This window comes from Phyllostomus hastatus, unplaced genomic scaffold (assembly GCF_019186645.2).
Source record: "Phyllostomus hastatus isolate PE091 unplaced genomic scaffold, TTU_PhHast_1.1 phas_contig_80, whole genome shotgun sequence".
NCBI classification, from domain to species: domain Eukaryota; kingdom Metazoa; phylum Chordata; class Mammalia; order Chiroptera; family Phyllostomidae; genus Phyllostomus; species Phyllostomus hastatus.
The window spans coordinates 8,729,056-8,751,733 of record NW_025333960.1 but is presented as its reverse complement, the minus strand read 5'-3'; the positions used below and the strand labels follow the sequence as shown (position 1 = coordinate 8,751,733).

The window sequence follows — 22,678 nt, the reverse complement described above, 5'->3', positions numbered from 1 at the left end:
GAGTTAGAGTGACACATCAGAGATCTCCAGGGAGCACAGTGGAAGCTCTGGGGGTGATGTTCTGTGTCTGATCTTGAGTCCTCAGGTCAGTCAATTTAGTTTTATCAGAAGCAGTGACCTTTGACTTTTGTAAAGGGTGTGTGTGATTGGGATTTTCCATGGTTGCTTTGTTATAATTCCACTGCAGAGAAATGAAAGGGTGGTGAATGCCTTCTTCCCCTTGGCTAGAACTTTAAAAAAAAGCTTGGTGAGTTCATATGGAATTTGTGCTGCATTTCTGTGGGATTTCTTTGAAACCTCTAAATGCATACTGCAGAACTTCCCAGATTTGATTCCTGAGCCTGACAGAGGCATATTCCTTTTTGTTGACTTCTTTTTTGTTTTCTGTTCTGGGTGGACCCAGGTTTTGGGCTGGTGGTGCCATTGAAGAGCAATGGTGTAATAGAACAGAAAGAGTTTGTCCACCCAGCATTAGCAGAGCCAAACACTAAACACGGAGATTTTCAGTGGAGAAAGATTGGGTATTTTATTATGAATAGTGCCACCCAGGAGAATGGGAAGCTAATGCTCAAAAGCCTGAACTACCCAATGTAGTGTAGTTTACAGATTATAGGAGGCAAAATTACAAGACACTGTAGGTTAGGGGGTTCTGAGTCATGCTGGGAGCTGATTGGTTGGAGGTGATGTGAAAGTAATAAATCATTTCTTCAGGTCCTGAGGACAGTTCTGAAGTCTGTTCTGATGTTCCTCTAACTGGTTTCAGAAGTAGCCAGGGTGGTCACTCCGCCTTAGGGCCCAGGAACTGAAACATAATTTAGGTCAAAATGCTGTCTTTAGCCTAGACTGTGTGACCATTAGTCAGATCTGGGCTGCTGTTTTCTGCTGCCTTGGGCATTGCTGGTTATCCTGGGAAAAGGCTAGGTCTCTGAGGGGTGTGTGTATATATTTGTATATGTATTTAGAGAGAGGTGACTCTTAAAGCTAGGATTTAAAGTTAATTTTAATCAAAGTCATAAAGATCCTCGGTTTTACTGGCCTGGATGTCTGGGACCTGGCCTTCTGACATAGGATGTGGTTGGTGATGAAGTCCTGGGTTGCAGCATCCTGCAGGTATAGGAAATGGAAATTCTTTCCCTCATGACCTCCTCCTCTCTTCTGCAATAGCACACACTTCCTCCAGATTTCTCCTCCATCTTCCCCAAAGTGGAACAAATTCCCAGGTATGCATGGCTCTGCTCCAAGTTAACAGGTACTCCTCTGCATCTGCCTAGAGTTTGTCTCCATACAAGGCCATCATGTGCAAGGGGATGGGGGTGGTGGCTGTGTCCAGTGCCCTTGACAAGACCTTTACTCCACTGGTTCAGACTTTGCGGTGCACTTGGCTTCCCTCACTTTTGAGGTCAGAAGATTAAACCATTTGCCATTCCATGGTTCTAACTCTTTAACCCCTTATCTTGTTTCTCTCTACCTACAAGGTCTGGCTGACCTCTACAGTCCTAAATTCTGAATTTAATTCTTATTAAGTGTAAGACACTTAAGACTTTTTAGAAGTATGCAAAGTTTAAAATCTAAACAAGTAAATTGATGTCTGAATGAAATAAATACATAAATGCAAAACTTCTTGCTACATCAGTTCTCTCTGACTCCTAGGCCAGGTGCTGGATTTATCATTTCCATGACTCATGTTATTGACAAATTGTGTTCTGCCTCTTTCACATTCTGGTTGTGAAATGCAAGCTTAAAAGATTACTGTTTATGGCACAGTTTATTTATCTATAGTTATTTTTAGGCCACTTCTTATTTTTATAAATAATACTTCAATGAACTCTTCTGTGCTCATTTTTCCCTTTCTTTTAATTAGTCTTACTAATGGAATTCCTGTGTCTGTGTGTCTTCTTGTTACGATTTATAATTTCCTTTTCATAAGAAGCATATTGATTTATAATGCGATCAAGAATGTATATTACTAGTTTCTCTCACAACCTTACCACCTATAAAGATGTCCAGAGCAGCCGCAGAGCAGCATGCAGTGAGGTTAGAGTGGAGGAGTAGGTAGGAATGTGCTGACTTTTGGGAACAGTCAGCCATGGGAGAGGACAGCCATTTGTTCTGAGAACCCACCTTGACTGAGTTGCAGTGATTCTCTGCAAAGCTGGTTGGAAAGATTTTGAGGCTTTTTTCAGGTTCAATAAAAGAGCATGTTCTGAACTGCTTAGTGACATCTTCCATCAGAGGGTTAGGTGGCAATGATAGGTCTGCCCAAGTTTACCATTCTTTATTTTGAGAGGTGGGAATTCCTACCAGAAGCCTGTTGCAGTGGCCCAGGAATGAGCCAGGTGATGCTTAGAGTTTTACGTGGCAGCAGCCAAAAGCAGAGATTGTCATGTCAGAAAAAGTGGCTGTTCTCAGAGAATTGTTATTAATAGCCCAAATAATAATGTGTATGGGAGGAATACTGTGAGAGATCCAGTTCCCAGTAAGTAGATGTGACCAATTGCTGGTCCTCAGAATGCATCTGACATCAACTTTATAGAAGAGAACACAATTAAACACTGGTTATCTCAGAGGGAGGATTTTACCAAACTTTATTCCTGTTTTGTGGAATCAGAATTGGTTTTATTCTACTACCTCCCCAGTAGTGGTAGTATGTCCTCTACATTATAGGCAAAAAAAGGGGAAAAAAATCCCAGCAGCTATATGTTGAGAACACATGCTGCTACTATGGAAAGTAAAACTAGAAAGCAGTAATAAAAGTATTCTTTGTGAGTTCTAGAAGATGGACTTTTTCTTTTGAGGAACCATACATTTGGCAGGGAGGAGAATTAACTTGGTCAGAACCTTAAGAGATTTTCACTGGGACTCAGAAAACTTGGTTTTTACTCTACTAGCCCGCTGTGTGACCTTGAGGAAGTCACACAGCTTCCTCTTTTGCAAAACTAGGAGATTGGACAAGATGGGCTATGATATTCTTATAGAATAGAAAAATACATGCATAACTGAGTTTCCTTCCATTGCCATAAGTCCACTAAAAATAAAGTGGCTTCTAAAGAATGGTAGACAGCCATGATCCTCTTCTCATCTTTTCTTTTTCTTCACAGACTCCTTTAGTCACCCAGTAGGCTTTCTTCTCTTTTCCTCCTTTAAACCTTTATGCATTCCTGTGTGGTGCATGACTCACGAGCATTTTCCTCTTGCGTGTGTCACCATCTGATGAGGTTCCTTCAGGAAAACGAACCTCATAAAGCTGAGTGAGTCATGAAAATTGCCTAGTGTCCTGGCTTCAGGCTCTCTTCTGCAGTCCTGGAGCAGGGCCTTCCCCTTGTGGCCAGCTGGGGAACAGCAGTGGTCCAGGGAGAAGGAGGCTCTGGAGGTCATTTCTCGAGCTGTCCCAAAGACGCTGGCCAGACATTATTTGAAGCTCTTCTTTATATTTTCTTTTCTAAAGCAAACTAAAAGTTTGCCTATGCTTTTGCCCTGTGCTTTTTTTCCTATAAATGTATAAGTGAGTAAGAGAGAAATGGTGAGAATTAAAATGTAAAAAAAAAAAAGTGTATTTGCTGGAAGAACTAATTGTTAAATTCAAATCTGAGCAGGATTACTGCTTTAACTATTCAGAAAAGCTGGCGTTTTAGCTTGAGTTATTTGTTGAAGATGATGAGTAGAGATGAATAAGATGGCTTTTGAATTTTTCATCTTCAAGGGCATTTTGGGGGTCACCTTTGCGGGAGCCATTGGGCTATTTTTGGGATTTCGAGTCAGTTGTTTTGAGCAGAGCCCTTGAATAGAGTGAATGGATAGACTCCAAAATGTGCTTCCTAGAGCAGTCCTGACTGTGAAGACACACGATGCAGCTAAGGCCTTGTACACGAATAGCCACCCACAGAGAATAAGTGCAATGTTGCTTCCAGGGGGAAGGGCCTCTCCCATCTGGGACGAACTACAGGCATTTCAGAGGGGGGGTTTTCTCAGCTTGGAAGTAGGGTGAGCCTGGTGTAAGCTGGAAGGACACCAAGGAAGGCCAAAAAGGAACAAAGTTTGGGATCTAAGGATTTGTCTCCTGAGCTCTGGGTGGTGGATTAGCCAGCCATAGGCAGAGCAACCCTGTTACCACTGTGTGCAGATACTTACCTCTGTTAACACACCTTTCGTGGTTGTGGAGCTCTCTGAACTCTGCACATCAGTCTGCACATTGCAGATAAATGGCTTTTGGTGGTGTTGTTTTATTATGTCTCAGAACCCTGGGATGTGAGAGTAGGAAGCCAGGGGAGGGGTCGTGTTATCTCCCGTTGGTCAGGACTCACCTACTGTTGGCATGTGGAAGGCAGCACTTGGTGATTGCTTGCTGGACCAGTGAGGAATGGTTGCACAGAAGAGCCCTGAGAAAGAGAATTCCTAAACTATGACTGAGAGGTTTGGAGAGAAACAAGAGAGACCCTCGCATTAATCTGTCTTCCCACTAATGAAATCATTGTGGGAATGGCTTCAGTGGGTGCAGAGGCCAAAGATTTAATCATTTAGCATTTTTTGTGGGATAATAAATTTGAAAGCTGTCTGTGTTGGGGTGGGGTTGCACCCATGAGTGTGGAAACATAAAAATAATTAGTGTGGTCTGTGTTGGGGAGAGGTCCCCACCTTGCCAATGCGACAGTTTGCAGAAAATGTTTCACTTGATAAAAGAGCAGGTTTGTTTGTTTGTTTGTTTGTTTGTTTGTTTTGTCTTCAAAAGCAGGGCAGCACAGTTCTAGTTCCTTGGGGTTGTGTGGACCAAAGGAAGGTCAGGATCTGCTCATCCACGGGGAGTTTTAAAAGCAACTGAGGTGAGCCCTGGATGGCATAGCTCAGTGGATTGAGTGCGGGCTGCGAACCAAAGTGTCGCAGGTTCGATTCCCAGTCAGGGTACATGCTTGGGTTGTGGGCCATGACCCCCAGCAACCACACATTGATGTTTCTCTCTCTCTCTCTCCCTTCCCTCTCTAAAAATAAATAAATAAAATCTTAAAAAAAAAGCAACTGAGGTGAAAGGAACTGTATTGTGGTTTGGGGGACTGTGGGGAGCATTAGCCAGAATCCATATTGAGGGTGCAGCTCAGAAATAGCAACATTGATTTGGAATCTGAGGAGCTGAAGTTTTAATTCTGTCATCTCCTTTCTGAACTCTGCACATCGATCTGCACTCTTCAGGTAAACAGCTTTTGGTGCAGTTGTTTTGTTATGGCTCAGAGCCCGTAAAGGCCTCTCTCATTGGCATGGGAGACCTTCTGGAGAATGATTTTCTGATGAACATTACCAGCGAATGCCCTTTACCTGCCAGGTTTGCTGAAATTTTCCCCAAAACATAGGAGCAAGAAGTAAAAATAATTCAGTTTGTCAATTGGCATTTCAAATCTCATTTCATATTTCACTGTCTAAAGAAAAACACATTTCTCTTAGTTTCAACATTTTCTCCTTGATATTTAGGCTATAAAAGTTATACCTTTAGTATAAGAAAGCTGTATGACCATTTTTTTCTTTTTGGGCTAAACATGTCTCATTTCCCTTTAACTTATGTATCTCAAAATATCTCCATGATCCTTTCAGATAAACACATTCTGGCAAGGACTTCTATACTGATAGTCTGCAAATGTTGCATCCTCTGGCCTTGCCACCCTTCTCAGAAGAGAAGTTATTGCCAACTGTTTTATTCTCCTTTATTCTCCTTTTTGGACAATCTCCCAACTTTATTTTGCAACTCTTCCTTTGAAATTTCCATTTCTACCATTATGTCTTTAATTTCTGAGAGTAAGTTCAGTCTTACTTTCTAAATGAGTGTCCTGCTTTTTTATTGTGGGTATAAATGTGTGGTATTTCTTAGCTGTTGCTTTTTACAACATTAAAATGTGTACCAAACATTCTGTTTGCACAGAAGCTTGTTGACTGGCGCACACATGGCCTTTAGTTGGGAGACTCCAAGGATCAGGATCTGCAGAGCTTTTCCTCTGGCCCAGGTGTGAATCCTTGCCTCTTCTGTCTGGGCTTGCACAGGGCAGGGGAATAGCATTGGGTGCTCCCCAAACTGTATGTGAAGTTCCCAAGCCCAACCCCTATCTGGTGCAGGTTTCCTGGAGAGTCAACTTCCCATCTTCTGGAGTTTAGGAGGGTCTGTCCCCTGGTTATGTGGCCTGGAACACTAGGGATATGTTTGTATGAACCTTTCACTAACCCTGATTTCAGCCTGCTCTTTCAGTTCTTGATGTGTTCAGGATGCTGTGACACAAACTGACTTGCTTCTCATTGGCTTTCCTCCCTGCAGGCACTTAAGGCTCCAGCTCTTCTTTCTCAGTGACCATTTGGACAAGTTCTTTTGGTTGGCATCATTTGTCTGGTGTTATCTCTTCTCTTTGACCTTGTATATTTGCATATTTTATTCCTTAAACCATTTTGCAAGGGTTTTGGAAGGGAGTGGATAGAAACACATGTGTTTGATTTCCAATGTGTAACTGGACCTTTATCCTAATTAGCTTTAAAGAATTATTTGACAGAGAAAGAGCTGAGATGAGACCTTCATATAATTAAGCAAAATGAGATTATTATGCAGACATCAGATTCTAAAGAGAAAATGTTAGAAATAGAGAAGTTAGAATTCATGGGTCTTACAAGGTGATACCTAGAAAAATAGATTACACATTTTTTGAGTGCTAAGGTTTTGAACAAAATCAATTTTATCTCTACCAAAACAGTGTTGCTATACTTCTTTAGACTACTCTAAAAATTTCCAAATTTCTGGAAATACATGTACTGTGGACATACTTGTTCTAGTTTATTATTGTGGAACATATTTCTAATACTTATTTTTACCATACTTTTCTTTCTATGAAAGAATACAATTTCATTGTAGAAAGTACTGGTAAGAAATAGAAGACAATGTATCACCCCCCAACTATTAACCATAAATTACTTCTCCTGTCCTCTGTTTCTGTGTTTATACTAGGTCATAATTGGTACTCTTCGTCTTATGGTTCTGTTCTCATTCTTTTTCAGGACACTGGGGTTGGGAAATCAAGCATTGTATGTCGATTTGTCCAGGATCACTTTGACCACAACATTAGCCCGACCATTGGGTAAGTGTCCGTGTGTTCTTCTCTTCCACATTTTTTTCTTTCAAAGAGCTCAGAGAGGTGACTTTGTGCTTGGGCCTTCAAGTGGTTTCATCCTAGCCAGTGAGAATTAATTCCAATGATAAAGACTTAGACAGAAATTCAGTCAGTTTTAAGTTGTATGTCTGGGCTTCCTGTCCTTGTCAATGATTTTTCCTAGCTAACTATTGTTATGCTGCAGCCTAAGGTCATTTCCTTAATCTCAAAGAGCATTATTCTCAAAATCACACCAGCTTTCTTTCCAGATGGAAGATGAGACCCAGGACAAATCCCCAAAGGCTCTGCTGTAACTTATCTGCCAGTAAACCTGGAAATGCTGTCCACTCACATGGCAGAGCTATCTGTGCAGTCTATGGGAGAGATTGATTTTCCTTTTCTGAGCTAATTGAATGTCAGCATTTCCATTGTAATGCTTGGGGAGATAGGGGTGGATTTTTCACTTCTGGGACTCTGACCTTGGAGTGTAGGTACTTTTTTATTCCATTTTCCCTTTTACTATGGATTCTTTTGCCAGATGTGCTTTTGCTATACGTTTTCTAGGTGCTTGATTTTTCACTATGTTAGAGCTTGGCCTCACTTATTTTTCTCCCTAAAGATAGCATGATCCTTGAAGAGAGTAAGGTTTCATATCCCTCAGAAGAGGAACAGTGCATGTATGTATTTTAGGAATTCTGTAGAATTGGTGACAAGCAGTTGTCTTTATTGGTTGTAAGAGAAAATTCATGACAGCATAAGCAGATGCTCAAGAATAGTTGGTTGATAGGCCAGTGGTTGGAGTGGTGGAAGTAAGAAAAACCAACACATTTTATGGTTAAAAAGTGGTTTAAAGAAACATGTTCACAAAAATATGTGTCAGGAACTGAATGAAGGGTCTGTAGGCCAACAAGTTAACTTTCCTTGAAACACTGGTAGAAGACACAGGTCTCCAGGATCAGAGACAAGGGAAATAGCAGTAGCTAGAGTATTATTTTACATTGCTTCCCTAAGCACCAATTTCCCATAGGGTGATGTGAACAGGGTCAAGTGATGCCTTCCATGCAGTAGCTTGTGTAACAGAAAAGAAACTCTAAGTTAGGAGTTTCTGGGTTTGAAAGGAACCCAAATCATTTATAATAGACAGTAGGCATGTCTGTGCTTTGCTCCAGAGTAAGACATTCCCTCTCCCTTCCAAGACTATTTTCTATAGAGACATCCTTGAATACACAGTCTGGGAAAAAGACACTGCCTCTGCTTGCAAGAGACCAATGAAGAAATGTCTTCCAACATAGGCACTTCTGTAGATTGGGGACAGTTTTATCGAAGAAATTCTCTTCGCTCTTCTCTGTGATGCACGTTTTTTCTCCTTGATTTACCACTTTGTGTTTCTTGATAAAAAAGGTAAAACCCGTAAGAGTGATTAATTCTGAAGTGTGTTTCTAGAAGAGGGACTTTCATTGTCTACTTTTTAAACTTAAATTTTTAAAAAATAATACACCTCAATTCCTTTTTAATGATTTTTTAAATAAAAAGACAATGAATGCTCCTATTACAAATATGGTAAACATATAAAAGTGTTAAATGTAACTGTTACATATAAGTATAAATTTAGTATATTTTCTTCCAGTCTTTTTCCTATATATATATGAAACATATTTTTCATTCAACATTATATTATAAATTCTATGCCATTAAGTGTTTTTAAAAACAATGATTTTTAATGGCTCTATTTTTCATTTAAGGCATTTAGGTAGTTTAAAATATTTAAAAATATTATAAATAGTGTTATGATATATATCCATGGGCATAAATGCTTGCATGCACCTCTTTTTATTTCATTGAATTAAATTGATAGTAATGGGGTGATTTAGTCAAAGAATAAGAACATAGTTGAAGTTTTTGATAGATATTGCCAAATTGTCAGAAAGGTTGTCCTTATTTTTCTATATACTCACTAGCTTTAGGTATGATTTAGAATTTTTTTGCATACATGATTTTGAATTTTTTCTTGGAAACTTTAACTTAAACATTTCTTACACCTGAAAATTTCTTCATAAACACAATTGTAACATTAAATTATGCGCCATTATGCTTTCTGCCTACATCATTCCTCACTTTTTTCTGGAGTCAAGATTAAGCTCAGCTCTACCATTCTTATCTGTTGTTTTTTCCTGACATAGTTTATTTTCCCAATTTTAAAATTGCTCAAAAATTTTCCTGTCTTCTGAGATTTGGAGAAAATGTTTCCAAACCACAATTTCAGAAAAATAAATCTAGCAGGAACAAACAGATTTCTTGGAAGATAGCATAAATGGAGTACTTTTAGAAAAGATTGTGTTCATATCTCAGCTAGTAGATTTGGTGGGCTGGCAGTCTGGCTTATAGAAGTGTTTTTATTTAGCCTGCTTCAGAAATTTTAAGCCAATAATGAAGAATCAGAAGATTTTTATATAATAAACCTGCATTTCTGGCTTCCCTTACAAAATCAGTAGGTGTAGAGCACATGCTTACATGGCGGAAGCTGGGTGCACCTGAGACATAGGCACTCCCTGTGGGTGGACGAGTCCTCTCTGTTCCATGTCTTCCCCACTGCCATTATTGTTACTACTACTACAATTATTTTTATCAGTATTACTTTTATGCCAAGTCCACTCTGCTTGTTTACATGTCCTGTTTGGTCCCATAGACATTTCAGTTCATGTCCCTGGTGCAAAAGCTTTTTCTCAGTAACCCTGCTGGCCCCACGTGGCAGAACAGCTAGGTGATTTGTTTAGGTGAACAATAAACCTGTGACTCAAACCAAGTTAGTCCACGTTTAAAGTCCACTCTTGTTCTTCCCACTGAGATCACCTTATCATAGGGAACAGGCCACAGGTTGTAAAATGTTATTGTCTTAGTATTGAAGAGTTAATTCTTATCATCTCCTGTGACTCACCCTGAAAAATCTTGGCTCTGCTATTGAAGCAGATTGTGTTGACATCTTGAACATATATATGTGTGTGTATTTCCCTTTCTATTTTAACTTTCACAAGGAAATTGGGTTACTTCTCTGCCAGATTTTCGTTCCCACTGGTAATGAAGTCAGTTCAGCATTGCCGATGCTCCTCCACTACCACTCTGGAAGGAAATCTATAGAGAAGAAAAGACTTGGGCTTCTTAAGATTGAAAGCTAGCAAAGAGGCTGAAAAAACTCCCAAACAACCAAAAGATTAATGACCAATCTTCATTCCAAATATTGATAGTCTTTCTCCTAGTGGCAAGAAATCTGGAATAGAGAATGGTACATACGTGTATATGTGTGTACATATGCATGTATGTACTTGTATATGGGTATATACGTACAAGTATAAATGCTATGCATTATTACTATTACTAAAGCTGTTCCTCACAGCCTTACTGTTACCAAAAGGAAATTTCACAGATTTCATTTCCTCATTTGATTCTACCGCAGCCTTCTGGTCGTGTAGAGTAGATATTAGATCTATTTCACATATGAGGAAACTGAGGGACTCTCTAAGTGTTCATTCCACACAGACTGGCAGTGAGGGACTCTGCATGCTTTCCTGACTCTGCCTTTGAGTTCTTCTTTGACCAGGGTCAGTTTAGTCATTTGGGTCTCAAAAGTCCCCACTGCTATATATCTGTAAAGTGAAGTGGTTGGCCTGGATATTTCATGTTTTTCCAGCTCTAAAAGTCTATGATTCTAAGATTTTAAAGATACGAACTTGGTTTTCTGAGAACTTTTCTTTTAAAGTCTGAGAAATTAAAAATGGTAGGATTGATGTATCATTTATTCTGTTGCCTAGAACAGGGGTCCCCAACACCTGGGCCGTGGGCTGGTACTGGTCTGTGGCCTGTTAGGACCAGGCTGCATAGTGGGAGGTGAGCAGCTGGAGAGCAAGCCAGCCAAGCTTTGTTTGCAGTACTGCCTGAGCTCCACTCTTCCCCTGACCCCCATCTATGGGAAAATTGTCTTCCACAAAACCAGTCCCTGGTGCCCAAAAGGTTGGGGATGACTGGCCTAGAATAGACTGAGGTATGAATGAAAATTTGCCTTACATCAAAGTAAAAAGAAAAATAAAAACACAAAAACAAAAATATTGATACAGCTGCCTATATAAATGTTTAAAAGGTATTTATGGAAAAAATTCCATAAGCAAAGTTAAAGGGCAAATATTAAACTGCAAATGTATATATATATACATATATATATTTAACTGAATTTACTGAGGGGAGACATTGGTTAATAAAATCATATAGGTTTAAATGATACAGTTCTACATTACATCATTTGTGTATTATATTGTATGATCACCACCTCAAATCAAGTATCCTTTTATCACCGCTTATCCCCCCTTTACCTTTTTCTAACTCCCGCCACCTTTTCCCCTGGTAATCACCATACTGTTGTGTATCTATGGTTTTTTGTGTTATTTTTTTGCTTAATCCCTTCACCTTTTTCACCCTGACCCCCTATCCCTTCTCCTCTGACGCTTTGTCAGTCCATTCTTTGTATCTATGAGTCTGTTTCTCTTTGTTTGTTAGTTTATTTTGTTCATTAGATTCCACATATAAGTGAAATCATATGATGTTTTTCTTCCTCTGACTGGCTTATTCCACTTAGCATAATGCTCTCCAGGTCCATCCATGCTGCTGCAAAAAGTAAGATTTCCTTCCTTTTTATAGCCAAGTAGTATTCTATTGTGAAATGTACCACAGACTTTTATCCATCTACTGATGGGCCCTCAGGCTGCTTCCAAATCTTGGCTATTGTAAATAATACTGCAATGTACATAAGGGTGCATATATTCTTTCAAATTAGTGTTTTGGGTTTCTTCAGATATATTCTCAGAAGTGGGATGACTGGGACATAAAGCAGTTTCGTTTTAAATTTTTTGAGGTACCTCCATACTGGTTTCCACAATGGCTGCACCAATTTGCATTCCCGCCAACAGCGCATAAGAGTTCCCCTGTAAGAACTTACAAACGGGGACTTTTTGTTTTTGTTTTTTTAGGTTCAGTTGTTGATAGTTGTGAGTTTATTGTCATTTTACTAGTCATAGTTTTGATCTTCTCCTTTTTCTTAGATAAGTGCCTTTAACATTTCATATAATAAGGGCTAGGTGATGATGAACTCCTTTAACTTGACCTTCTCTGGGAAACACATTATCTGCTTTCCCTTTCTCAATGATAGCTTTGCTGGATAGAATGATCTTGGATGTAGGTCCTTGCCTTTCATGACTTGGAATACTTCTTTCCAGCCCCTTCTTGCCTGTAAGGTTTCTTTTGAGAAATCAGCTGACAGTCTTGTGGGAACTCTTTCATAGGTAACTGTCTCCTTTTCTCTTGCTGCTTTTAAGATTCTCTCCTTATCTATAATCTTTGGTAATTTAATTATGATGTGCCTTGGTGTGTTTCTTGTTGAGTCCAACTTCTTTGGGATTCTCTGAGCTTCCTGGACTTTCTGGAAGTCTATTTCCTTTGCCAGATTGGGAAAGTTTTCAAATTCTTGCTGTTCCTCTTCTCCTTCTGGCACCCCTATAATTCAGATATTGGAATGTTCAAAATTGTCCCAGAGGTTCCTCTGCCTCTCCTCATTTTTTTGAATTCTTATTTCTTCATTCTGTTCTAATTGGATGTTTATTTCTTCCTTTCATTCCAAATCATTGATTTGAGTCCCGGTTTCCTTCCCTTCACTGTTGGTTCGCTGTATATTTTCCTTTATTTCACTTGGTATAGCCTTCCTTCATTTTTTCCCTTGTTTTGTGACCATACTACTCAACCATTTCTGTGAGTGTCCTGATTACCAGTGTTTTGAACTCTGCATCTGATAGGTTGTGTATCTCCTTGTTGCTTAGTTCTTTTTCTGGAGTATTTGGGCCATATCTCTTCGTCTTGGTGCACCTGCTATGTTGTAAGGTGTGGAGCCTTAGGTATTTGCCAGGGTGGGGCAACCCATGTTGCTCTGTTCTGGCTCTGTCTGTGCAGGAAGGGTCAGAGAGGGAACAATGCCGAGTGCTAGCTTACTTTTCTCTCACCACAGTTTTTATCACTTCCCTCACTTCCCACAAGTGGATTATGCTCTTTCAGGTGCTGATTCCTGTGTGGGTAGGCTTATGTACATTCTAGGACCTTGTGGGCCTCTCCAACAGTCTCTCTTGTGTGACTGGGTGTTTCTTCCACTGCTGCAACCCCCATAGGTTTCTACAGTCAGAGGCTTTGAGGCTTTAGGTTCCCGCTTGAGCCCTGGGTTGTGCGGTTTGTCTTGCTCCCCAGTTGTTCTTCCTGGCTTATCTGCACATAAATGTGGGACCGCCTCAACCACCAGCCACTGCCTTGTCTTGCACCCTATCTCCACCAGTTTACCGTCTCCTCCGCTCCTACCAATCTGGATGAAGGTTTCTTATTTAACTCCTTTTTTGTCGGACTTCCATACAGTTTGATTTTCTGGCAGTTCTGTTTTTTGCTTTTTTTAAAATTGATTGTTAGCCTTCTCTTGGCTGTGCAAGGAAGCAAAGAGTATCTACCTATCCTCCATCTTGGCAGGTTCAAAGCCGTTTACATTTAAATTGATTATTTATAGGTACATATTTATTGCCATTTTATTCTTTATAACTATGTTTTTTTTGTTTTTATTTATTCTTCTTCTTAAAGAAGAACCTTTAACATTTTTTTGTAATACTGGTTTGTTGGTAATTAACTCCTTTAGCTTTTCCTTGTCTGGGAAACTCTTTATTTCTTCTTCAGTTTTTAAATCATTGCCTTGCTGGGTTAAGTAGTCTTGGTTGTACTACCTTGCTTTTTATCACTGAGTATTTCATGCTAACCCTTTCTGGTCTGAAATGTATCTGTTGATAAATCAGTTGACAGTCTTACGGGAGCTCCTTTGTAGGTAACTGACTTTCTCATGATGCTTTTGAGATTCTCTTTTTATCTTTAACCTTTGCCATTTTAATTATGATGTGTCTTGGTATGGACCTCTTTGTGTTCATTATGTTTTAGACCCTGCATTTTCTGATGTTGTAAGTCATTTTCATTCATCAGGTAATGGCAGTTTTCAGTTGTTATTTCTTCAAATAGGTTCTTGATCCCTTGTTCACTCTCTCCTCATTTGGTACCCCTGTGATCCAGATGTTAAAGTTTGCTTCATGTTGTCCCAAAGGAACTTTAAACTATCCTCACTTTTAAAAATTCTTTTTCATTTTCCTGATCTGATTGGATGTATTCTGCTACCTTGTCTTCCAAATTGCTGATTCAATCCTCTGCTTCATCAAACCTACTGATTATTCCTTCTACTGTATTCTTTTTTCAGATATTGTATTTGTCATTTCTAACTGGTTCTTTTTATGGTTTCTATGTCCCTTTTCATATTATTGTACATCTCACTAAGTTTCTTGTAGTTTTCCCTAAGTTCCTTGTAGTTCTCACTAAAATCCTTGAACATTTTTATATAACTATTTTTTAATAAGATTTTATTTGTTTATTTTTAGAGAGAGGGAAATGAAGGGAGAAATAGAGGGAGAAATACATGAATGTGAGAGAGAAACACCAATTGGTTGCTTCTTGAATGCACCCTGACCTGGGACTAAACCTGCAACCAGGGCATATGCCTTGACTGGAAATTGAACTTGTGACCTTACACTTTGTGGGATGATGCCTGACTTACTGAGCCACACTGGTCAGGGCTATAACCATTGTTTTAAAAACTCTATATCTGGTAAATTGTTTGCCCCTATATCATTTAGCTCTTTTACTGGAGATTTGTTTCATTTTGGCCCTATTTCTTTGTTTCCCCATTTTGGCTTCCTCTTTGTGTTTCTATGTATTATATAGATCTGCTATGACTCCCAGACTTGGTAGGGTGTCCTGTGGGACCCGTTGCTGCACACTGCTGCACACTGCTGCATTCTCCTTGATTACCTGGGCTCAGTGCCCCTGGAACGATCCTGTGTGAGTTATGTGGGCCCTCCTGTTTTAAGTGAATCTTGATTGCTATTGGTCTGTTTATGTTTGGTAGACCCTCAGGCTGGCTGACTATGAGAATCAACCCTGATAACAATATATGAGAGCAGAATGGCAAATTCTGAGGCATCAGCAGGGTATGTGGTTTCTGCTGAGATCTTCCTTTGGATCTGTCATTTGTGAAGCTAAATGGATCTTGCTCTGATGAATTTTTTCTTTTTCTTTTAAAGATTTATTTATTTATTTTTAGAGAGAGATGGGGAGAGAGGGAGAAAGAAAAGGAGATAAACACAAATGCACAAGAGATATATCCATCAGTTGCCTCTTGCACGCACCCAACCTGGGACCTGGCCTGCAACTCAGGCATGTGCCCTGACTGGGAATTGAACCAGTGATCTCTTGGTTCAGTCCAGCACTCAGTCCACTAAGCCACACCAGCCAGGGTGCTCTGATATTTTCTGAAGCTGGTTGTTGGGTGTGTTGGCTCTAGGGCCTCTTGGGAGGGACTCTGGTGCAGACCAATATCAGATGCTGCCTATGATTGGCCCTGGACAACCTGTTTGGAGGTACAAAATGATTTACAGCTTGTGGCTGCCTCTGCTGGACCTGGTTGTGTGCCAGAAGGATCAAGTTGTGCACCAAAGCTGGCTTTTACTAGCACCAGGCCCTGGAGCAGTTCAGCAAAATTCCCATGGAACCCTGATATCTGCCTCTGCCTGGGTCCATTATCTGAATACTTGTTAGGTTCAGTCACTGATGGAGCCTCTGGCTGTACTTGAGTTGCATGAGATAGGTTTTCAGTGAGTCACCAGGTAGGGGAGTGTGGTCTCCAAAGCTGGGTCTGAGATCACTCAGCAAATATCCTAGGGGATAACAAGTCTAGCTGCCACCCACTGGGTGCTTGCATACCTCGTGTGGTAGGGCGGAGACTCAGGGAGTCATCAGGATGAGACCAGCAGAGTTTATCAGGCCCTACCAGACCAAGATTTGGCTGTGTGAAGAGAAGGCTCTGCACTTGGTCGGACATGTGAAGGAAAATTTCTCTTGTCCTGGGGCCATACAACTTAGTCTGTCCCAAAGTCTGCCAGGAGCCTAATATCAACAGGGTGAGGCCACTGGGAACTGGGAGAGGAGGGAGTGCCAGTCAGGATTGGGGGAAGGTGGGAAGTGTGGCCCCATTTCAGAGCCACAAAACTCTGTCCTGTATTCTACCCAGATTGCGGCATGGCAGAGCCACCCAGAGTAGAGGGTAGGGGTGCCTCTGGGAACCCAGAAGGTGGTGCTAGTGAATTGCCTGTGAGTAGGAGATGTCAGTCAGGTTCATGGGAAAGTGGGGGTAATGGCCCTTACCCCAAAGCCATACAACTTAGTCACTGACACCCCCTGAGTCTGCTGAGACCTTTAACACCCTAGTTCAGGCATCTGACTCCTCAGCTGGCTGTGAGCTCCACAGAGTGAGGGTGACAGGGAGTTTAGAAGGTGGGGCTATTCCTTTCCTCTAGGCTGATGCCATGTGGAGGTTAGTTCTCCACGTAAGAAAAATGGTATCTGAGTCATGAGAGAATGAGTCAGCACAGGAGTCCCAGTCAACTGTCTTTCCAAAGCCACAAACACCAGTTTCTCCTTGCATGACTCTAGTCTGCTTTGCCTTCCCTCTGCTGGGTGGATGGCTACAAATGAGATTTTGTGCATTGGCCCTGTAAGAGGGTGCCTGCATCTCTAGCAGACCCCCTTTTCTCCCTGGTGGAGAGAATCCCCACTGATTTTCACAGCTAAGTGTTACATGGGCACCTTTTCCTGGCTCTGGTGCTCTGGCCTGGGGAGCCCAGCTTGAGACTGAGACCTCACACTTGTCAGGAGGAACCTTTGTAGCTGACATGTCCCTCCATAATCTCTGCTACTGCCCATTGGAGCAGAGCTGGCTGTTTTCACATCCTTGCCATTCCTGCTAGTCTTGGTGTGGCTTCTTCTGTAAATCCTTAATTATAAGACATCTCTTCAGCTAGTCTTCAGTTGGTTATTCACGTTGATTGCTCTATATTTTAGTGATAATTCCGGTTTGGTACTTGGAGGAGGTGAGTGTAACTTCCACCTACTCTGCCACCATCTTGAATCTCCCCCCCAATTTTTTTAAAGTATGCTATTACAACAGTTTAGTATAAAATACTAAAAAAGTGCATAAGAAAGGAATGAACACCCCAACTGAAAAGCATGCCGATGTCATGAAGATTATACAAAAGAAAAATACAAGGAACAATAAACACTAAAATGATTTTCAGGCTTTTAATAAACACAACAAAAATAAGACTGAAGATATATTTTCTACCTGTCATATTGGAAAAGATTTGAAGGATTTGTATTAATTGTGGAGAGGGTGGTCTCATACACTGCCATGGATTTGCAGGTTGGTACAATCCATAGTTTGGTGACTGTAGCAAAGTAGAAGACGTCTGCTTCTAAGAATTAACTCCAAAGAAATTGTTGTACAAAGACCCACAGATTTAGGTACAATGATATTCATTTAATTATTTTCATAATAATGAAAACAGGTGACTAATGTCTATCAGTTGGGTAAATGAATAAATTTATAACATGGTGTGTAATAGTCATTTTAGATAATGATGTTCATCTATATTTATAGAAATGGGAAGATGTCCATGATATATAAAATAGATGAGAAACAAAATTTATGTAGTGAATGATCAATGTTGGGGGTAAAAGTTGTAAAAAATAATTTGGAAGGATGTATACCAACTTATTGGTAATGATTATAATGATTATGGCTAGGTGATTAAGTGGACAACTGATCTTTATTTTCTTCTTTTCATTTTTTGAATTCCCCTTTTGTGAAATATTATACATATATTGCTTTTATAATGAAAATAAAATAATAAGAAATAATTCCATTTCCAGTTTTGGAATATAGTTACTCTTATCAGTAGTCTGGGATGTATATTTTGAGCACTTTTTCCATTTCCATTTCCATTTTTGGAATGTATTTGCTCTTATCAGTGGTCTGGGATATATATTTTGAGTACTTTTAAAGAAATGAAATGTCATGGGACAGATGTGGCTTTGCTAATATTTAGTCATATCACATTAAGAAAAGTACTTAGAATATCCATTTAGTGCAATCATACATTGATAATTAGAACCCTCTATTAACTTTGGTGTGTGTATGTATGTTGTGGGAATAGTGCAAGAATTGCAGGGATATATACCTTTCTCTTTGGGACTTCTGTAGTTTGTCTTAGGGTAAAGTAGAAGTTGAGGAAATATTACTGGGGTGAATGCTGAGTGGGTATAGTGCTGGACTCTGTGCTGGCCTGAGTGGACTGGCTGGGCCATATGAAATTGAAGGAACACATCCCAACACTTTACCCCTAAAAATTCTAGTATGCATCTCCTAAGAATAAGAACATACTCTTACCTAAGAATCAGAACATTACTTATACCTAGGAAATTAATTTTAATTCAAAGATAATATATGGCTTATAGTCTAAATTTAAATTTCTCCAATTGTCCTCGAAATGTCTTTTAAAGCTGTTTTCCTCCTAATTCAGGATCCAGGCAAGGTCCATATAGTGAGTACATTTGGTTGTTTTGTTGCTTTTTGCCCCTTAATCTAGATTCTAGAACAAGCTCCCTTCCTTTTGTTTGCTTGCTTTTCATGACATTGACTTATTTGAAGCATTCAGGCCAGTTGCCTGATAGAATGTTCTATATTCTAGATTTGCCCATTGTTTCCTCATGTTAAATTCAGATTAACAGTTTTTGGCCAGAATGCAGCATAGGAGATGTATGTACTTCTTATTCCATCACATCAGGAGGTTTCTCATTTCTGGTTATCCCGCTATTGGGGATGCTTACTATTTTTTAATCAATAGGAAGCTTTATCTTACACACACAAAAAGTCAAAGGTATTAAACATTTCTTGTATTAGATTTTTACATCTTTCATGAGCACAAAGAAAAAGCCTAAGAGGAAATATGCACAAAATTAAATGTCAAGTGTTTCATTATCTACTAAGAATTTCAAATTCATCCTTTTTTTTTGCTGAGAAAGCATAATTTTGTTAAGCTATCAATCTTTATCCCTTCATTTATGCAAGTGGGATGAGAATTAGGTAGTATTTTCATTGCTGCTAGTGTTGGATTCATAGCATAGGTAAAAATGTAAGGCAATTTTCTCTTTGTGCCATTGCAGAGCCCAAACTGCCCAAAATGCCCAAATACCAGCTGTTCTTTTCACTCTTAATTGTCATAATAATAAGTGTTTAAATCTATGGTTTTGTTTTATTTCCTGATCTTCGGCATATTATCTTAGAATAATTGAAGACAAATGTTTTTGAAAAGTGTTTTGAATATATTCTTTGCCTTTTTCCCCTTCTAAACCTCCAGTTGGACTAACAGAAAATGCAGAATATTTTCTTTTGGGTGACAGAACTCTAACAGCCCTTTTTTCTTCCTCCTAGTGGACCCCCAAGGACAAGGACAATGCTGGGAGGTTTTGGTGTCCTGCTGAGGCATAATATTAACTTGTTTGAAACAGAAGTCTTTGTAAAGATTGTAGGGAATAATTGGTAATGTGGAGATGTTTATTCTGTTTTTCAGGGCATCTTTTATGACCAAAACTGTGCCTTGTGGAAATGAACTTCATAAGTTCCTTATCTGGGATACTGCTGGTCAAGAACGGGTAAGGATATGTTGTTGTTGGCTTTCTAAGGAGAATACTGAAATCGCTTTCTACAGGTTTCTTTGTTTTTGTCAAGACTCTAGTGATACAAATGATAGAAACCCACCTTGAAATGATTTAAGCAAAAAAAGGAAATGTACTCTTAAAATATTTTATTTTTAGAGAAAGGGTAAAGGGGGAAGAAAGATAGGGGGAGAAACATTGATGTGTGAGGGAAACACTGATTGGTTGCCTCTTGCATGCACCCCAACCTGGGTTTGGCCAGCAACCCAGGCATGTGCCCTGACCAGGAATCAAACCAAGACCTTTTGCTTTGTGGGACAGTGCCCAACCAACTGACACACACCAGCCAAGGCAAGAAATGTACCCTTTAGCAATGAGAAAAATGTAAGAGGGTGCACATGTAAGGCAGGGCTGAGTTCAAGTCCTCCAAACACATTGTCAAAGATACCCAACTCTATTCCTTTTCTTTGCTTGCTTACCTCCATTTGGCTTCATTAGGCAGACCCTCTCTTTCCCTTCACCAAGGGTGGCAATGATGTCCTTATAAGCAACTGTAGGCTTGAATCCTGCTACTTTAGCAAGCTAATGAAGGAAAGCACTTTTTCCCCCAAGTCACACCCTGTATCTTGGCACCTGAGGGTTCCCTATGGTAATTTTGGTCAGGAACTCACTCTTGAACTTGATGCTGTACAGAGTTTGGGGAATTTGGCACTCCTACTGGTTGTGCCAAGTAAAACACTTACCCTAGAGTTGTCAGCTCCACCTGAATCACAATAGTTGAAAGTCAGGTAGGCTTGGTTCCCCAAAGAAAATCTAGGTTCTCTTACTAAAAAATAGGGGAATGGATTTTGGGCTGCCGGAAACAGTAGATGACTTCTTTCTTTCTTTCTTTTTAAATTATTGTTATTCAGTTACAGTTGTCTGCATTTTCCCCCTACCCCAGCCAAACCCACCTCCCTCTCTTGTTTCCATCCTTCCCCTTGGTTTTGTCCATGTGTCCTTTATAGTTGTTCCTGAAAACCCTTCTTCCCACTATCCCCATCCCCTTCCCCTTTGGTTAATGTCAGATTGTTCTTAATTTCAGTGTCTCTGGTTATATTTTGTTTGCTTTTTTCTTTTGTTGATTATGTTCCAGTTAAAGGTGAGATCATATGGTATTTGTCCCTAACTGCCTGGCTTATTTCACTTAGCATAATGCTCTCTACTTCCATTCATGCTGTTGCAAAGGGTAGGAGCTCTTTCTTTCTCTCTGCTGTGTAGTATTCCATTGTGTAAATGTACCATAGATTTTTGATTCACTCATGTACTGATGGGCACTTAGGTTGCTTCCAGCACTTGGCTATTGTAAATTGTGCTGCTATGAACATTGGGGTGCATAGCTTCTTTTGGATTGGTGTTTCAGTGTTCTTAGGATTTAATCTGAGCAGTGGACTTGCTGGGTCAGAAGACAGTTCCATTTTTAGTTTTCTGAGGAAATTCCATACTGTTCTCCATAGTGGCTGCACCAGTCTGCGTTCCCACCAGCAGTGCCCTATGGTTCCCTTTTCTCCACAACCTTTCCAACACCTGTTTGTTGATTTGTTTATGATGGCCATTCTGACTGGTGTGAAGTGGTATCTCATTGTGGCTTTAATTTGCATCTCTCTGATGGCTAGTGATACTGAGCATCTTTTCATATGTCTCTGGGCCCTCTGTATGGCCTCCCTGGAGAAGTGTCTGTTCAAGGATGACTTCTTTCTTATTCTTAATTCTTTTATTTGCTGAAAATATTTATGGAGATTATTTATTTAAGAAGTTGATGTGTTTAGATTTTAAAAAGTGAAATAAGCCAGGTGATGAAAGACAAATACCATGTGATCTAACCTTTAACAGGAACCTAAACAACAAAACAAACAAACAAGAAAAATATAACCAAAGACACTGAAATAGAGAACAGGCTGACAGTGACCAGAGGGGAGAGGGGAGGGAATTTCAGGGGAAAGGGGAAGGGTTTACAGGAACAAGTATAAAGGACACATGGACAAAAAGTAGGGGGGGGGTGGAAATGGGAGGGAAGTGGGAAGGGCTTGGGGGTGGGTTGGGATAGGAGTGAGAGGCAGAAAACTGTACTTGAACAGCAATTAAAATAAAATAAAAAAGACATTTATTAAAAGAAGTGAAATAATGAATACCAACAACCTGCTTATGACAGGGAATCTGTGTAATAACTAGAGTGTATATTATCAAAGGTGAAAGGAGTGGTCGGAATAAAGAAAGCACAGGGATAACCAATACCTTGTCTTAACTGAGAGCTGTCAGACTGATTAAAACTTTCATTAGAGCAAATAATTATGGATTAGAATTCGCTAAACTTTCCCTCATCAGATCCAAGCCCATAGGTCACCTTCTCTTTCTACCCCATTTAAAATGTTAATGCTTCCTCCTTTTTCCTCCCTCTCTAGCTCTTACCACCTTCTAATATACTATTTAATTCATTTACCTATTCAGTTTATTATCTCTCCCCTTCAAAGGTAGAGAATCCAGGGTTCAGGATAACCCATTATTTTCATTACCAGCTCCTAACAAATCAAGTGTATATTTACATATTTTCATTTCATATAAATCCTCATTTAAAACTAACTTTCCAGCATTCATAGATTAAAGCATTTCAAAAATTTCTTTCTTTTTTTAAATTAGGACAAATATGGCCTACAAATGCTAACCTCATTAAAATGTCTTCTTTTTTGCTGCTAAATTAAGAGAACAGACTTGCATACATGAAGCTACTGTCTGAAGCACCCCTTCAACTTTGTTAGCCAGCTTTGCATGCAGACTCCTGAAATGAAGGGGACAGATTCAAGGAAAAAATGTCTACTTGGGGACCTCTTCTTTTTTTGGTTGTTATTTAAACTTACAGTGGTGTTTTCTTG

General features: G+C 39.7%; 1 protein-coding gene across 1 annotated transcript in view; it reads left to right on the top strand.

Moving 5' to 3' along the window:
- Positions 1–22,678, top strand: part of RAB31 (RAB31, member RAS oncogene family) — a 159,381-nt gene that overhangs the window by 66,314 nt on the left and 70,389 nt on the right. The window contains exons 2-3 of the mRNA XM_045850142.1: positions 7,018–7,097; positions 19,685–19,766. Coding sequence (XP_045706098.1) covers positions 7,018–7,097; positions 19,685–19,766 — 162 coding nt within the window. The remainder of the gene's footprint in view (positions 1–7,017; positions 7,098–19,684; positions 19,767–22,678) is intronic.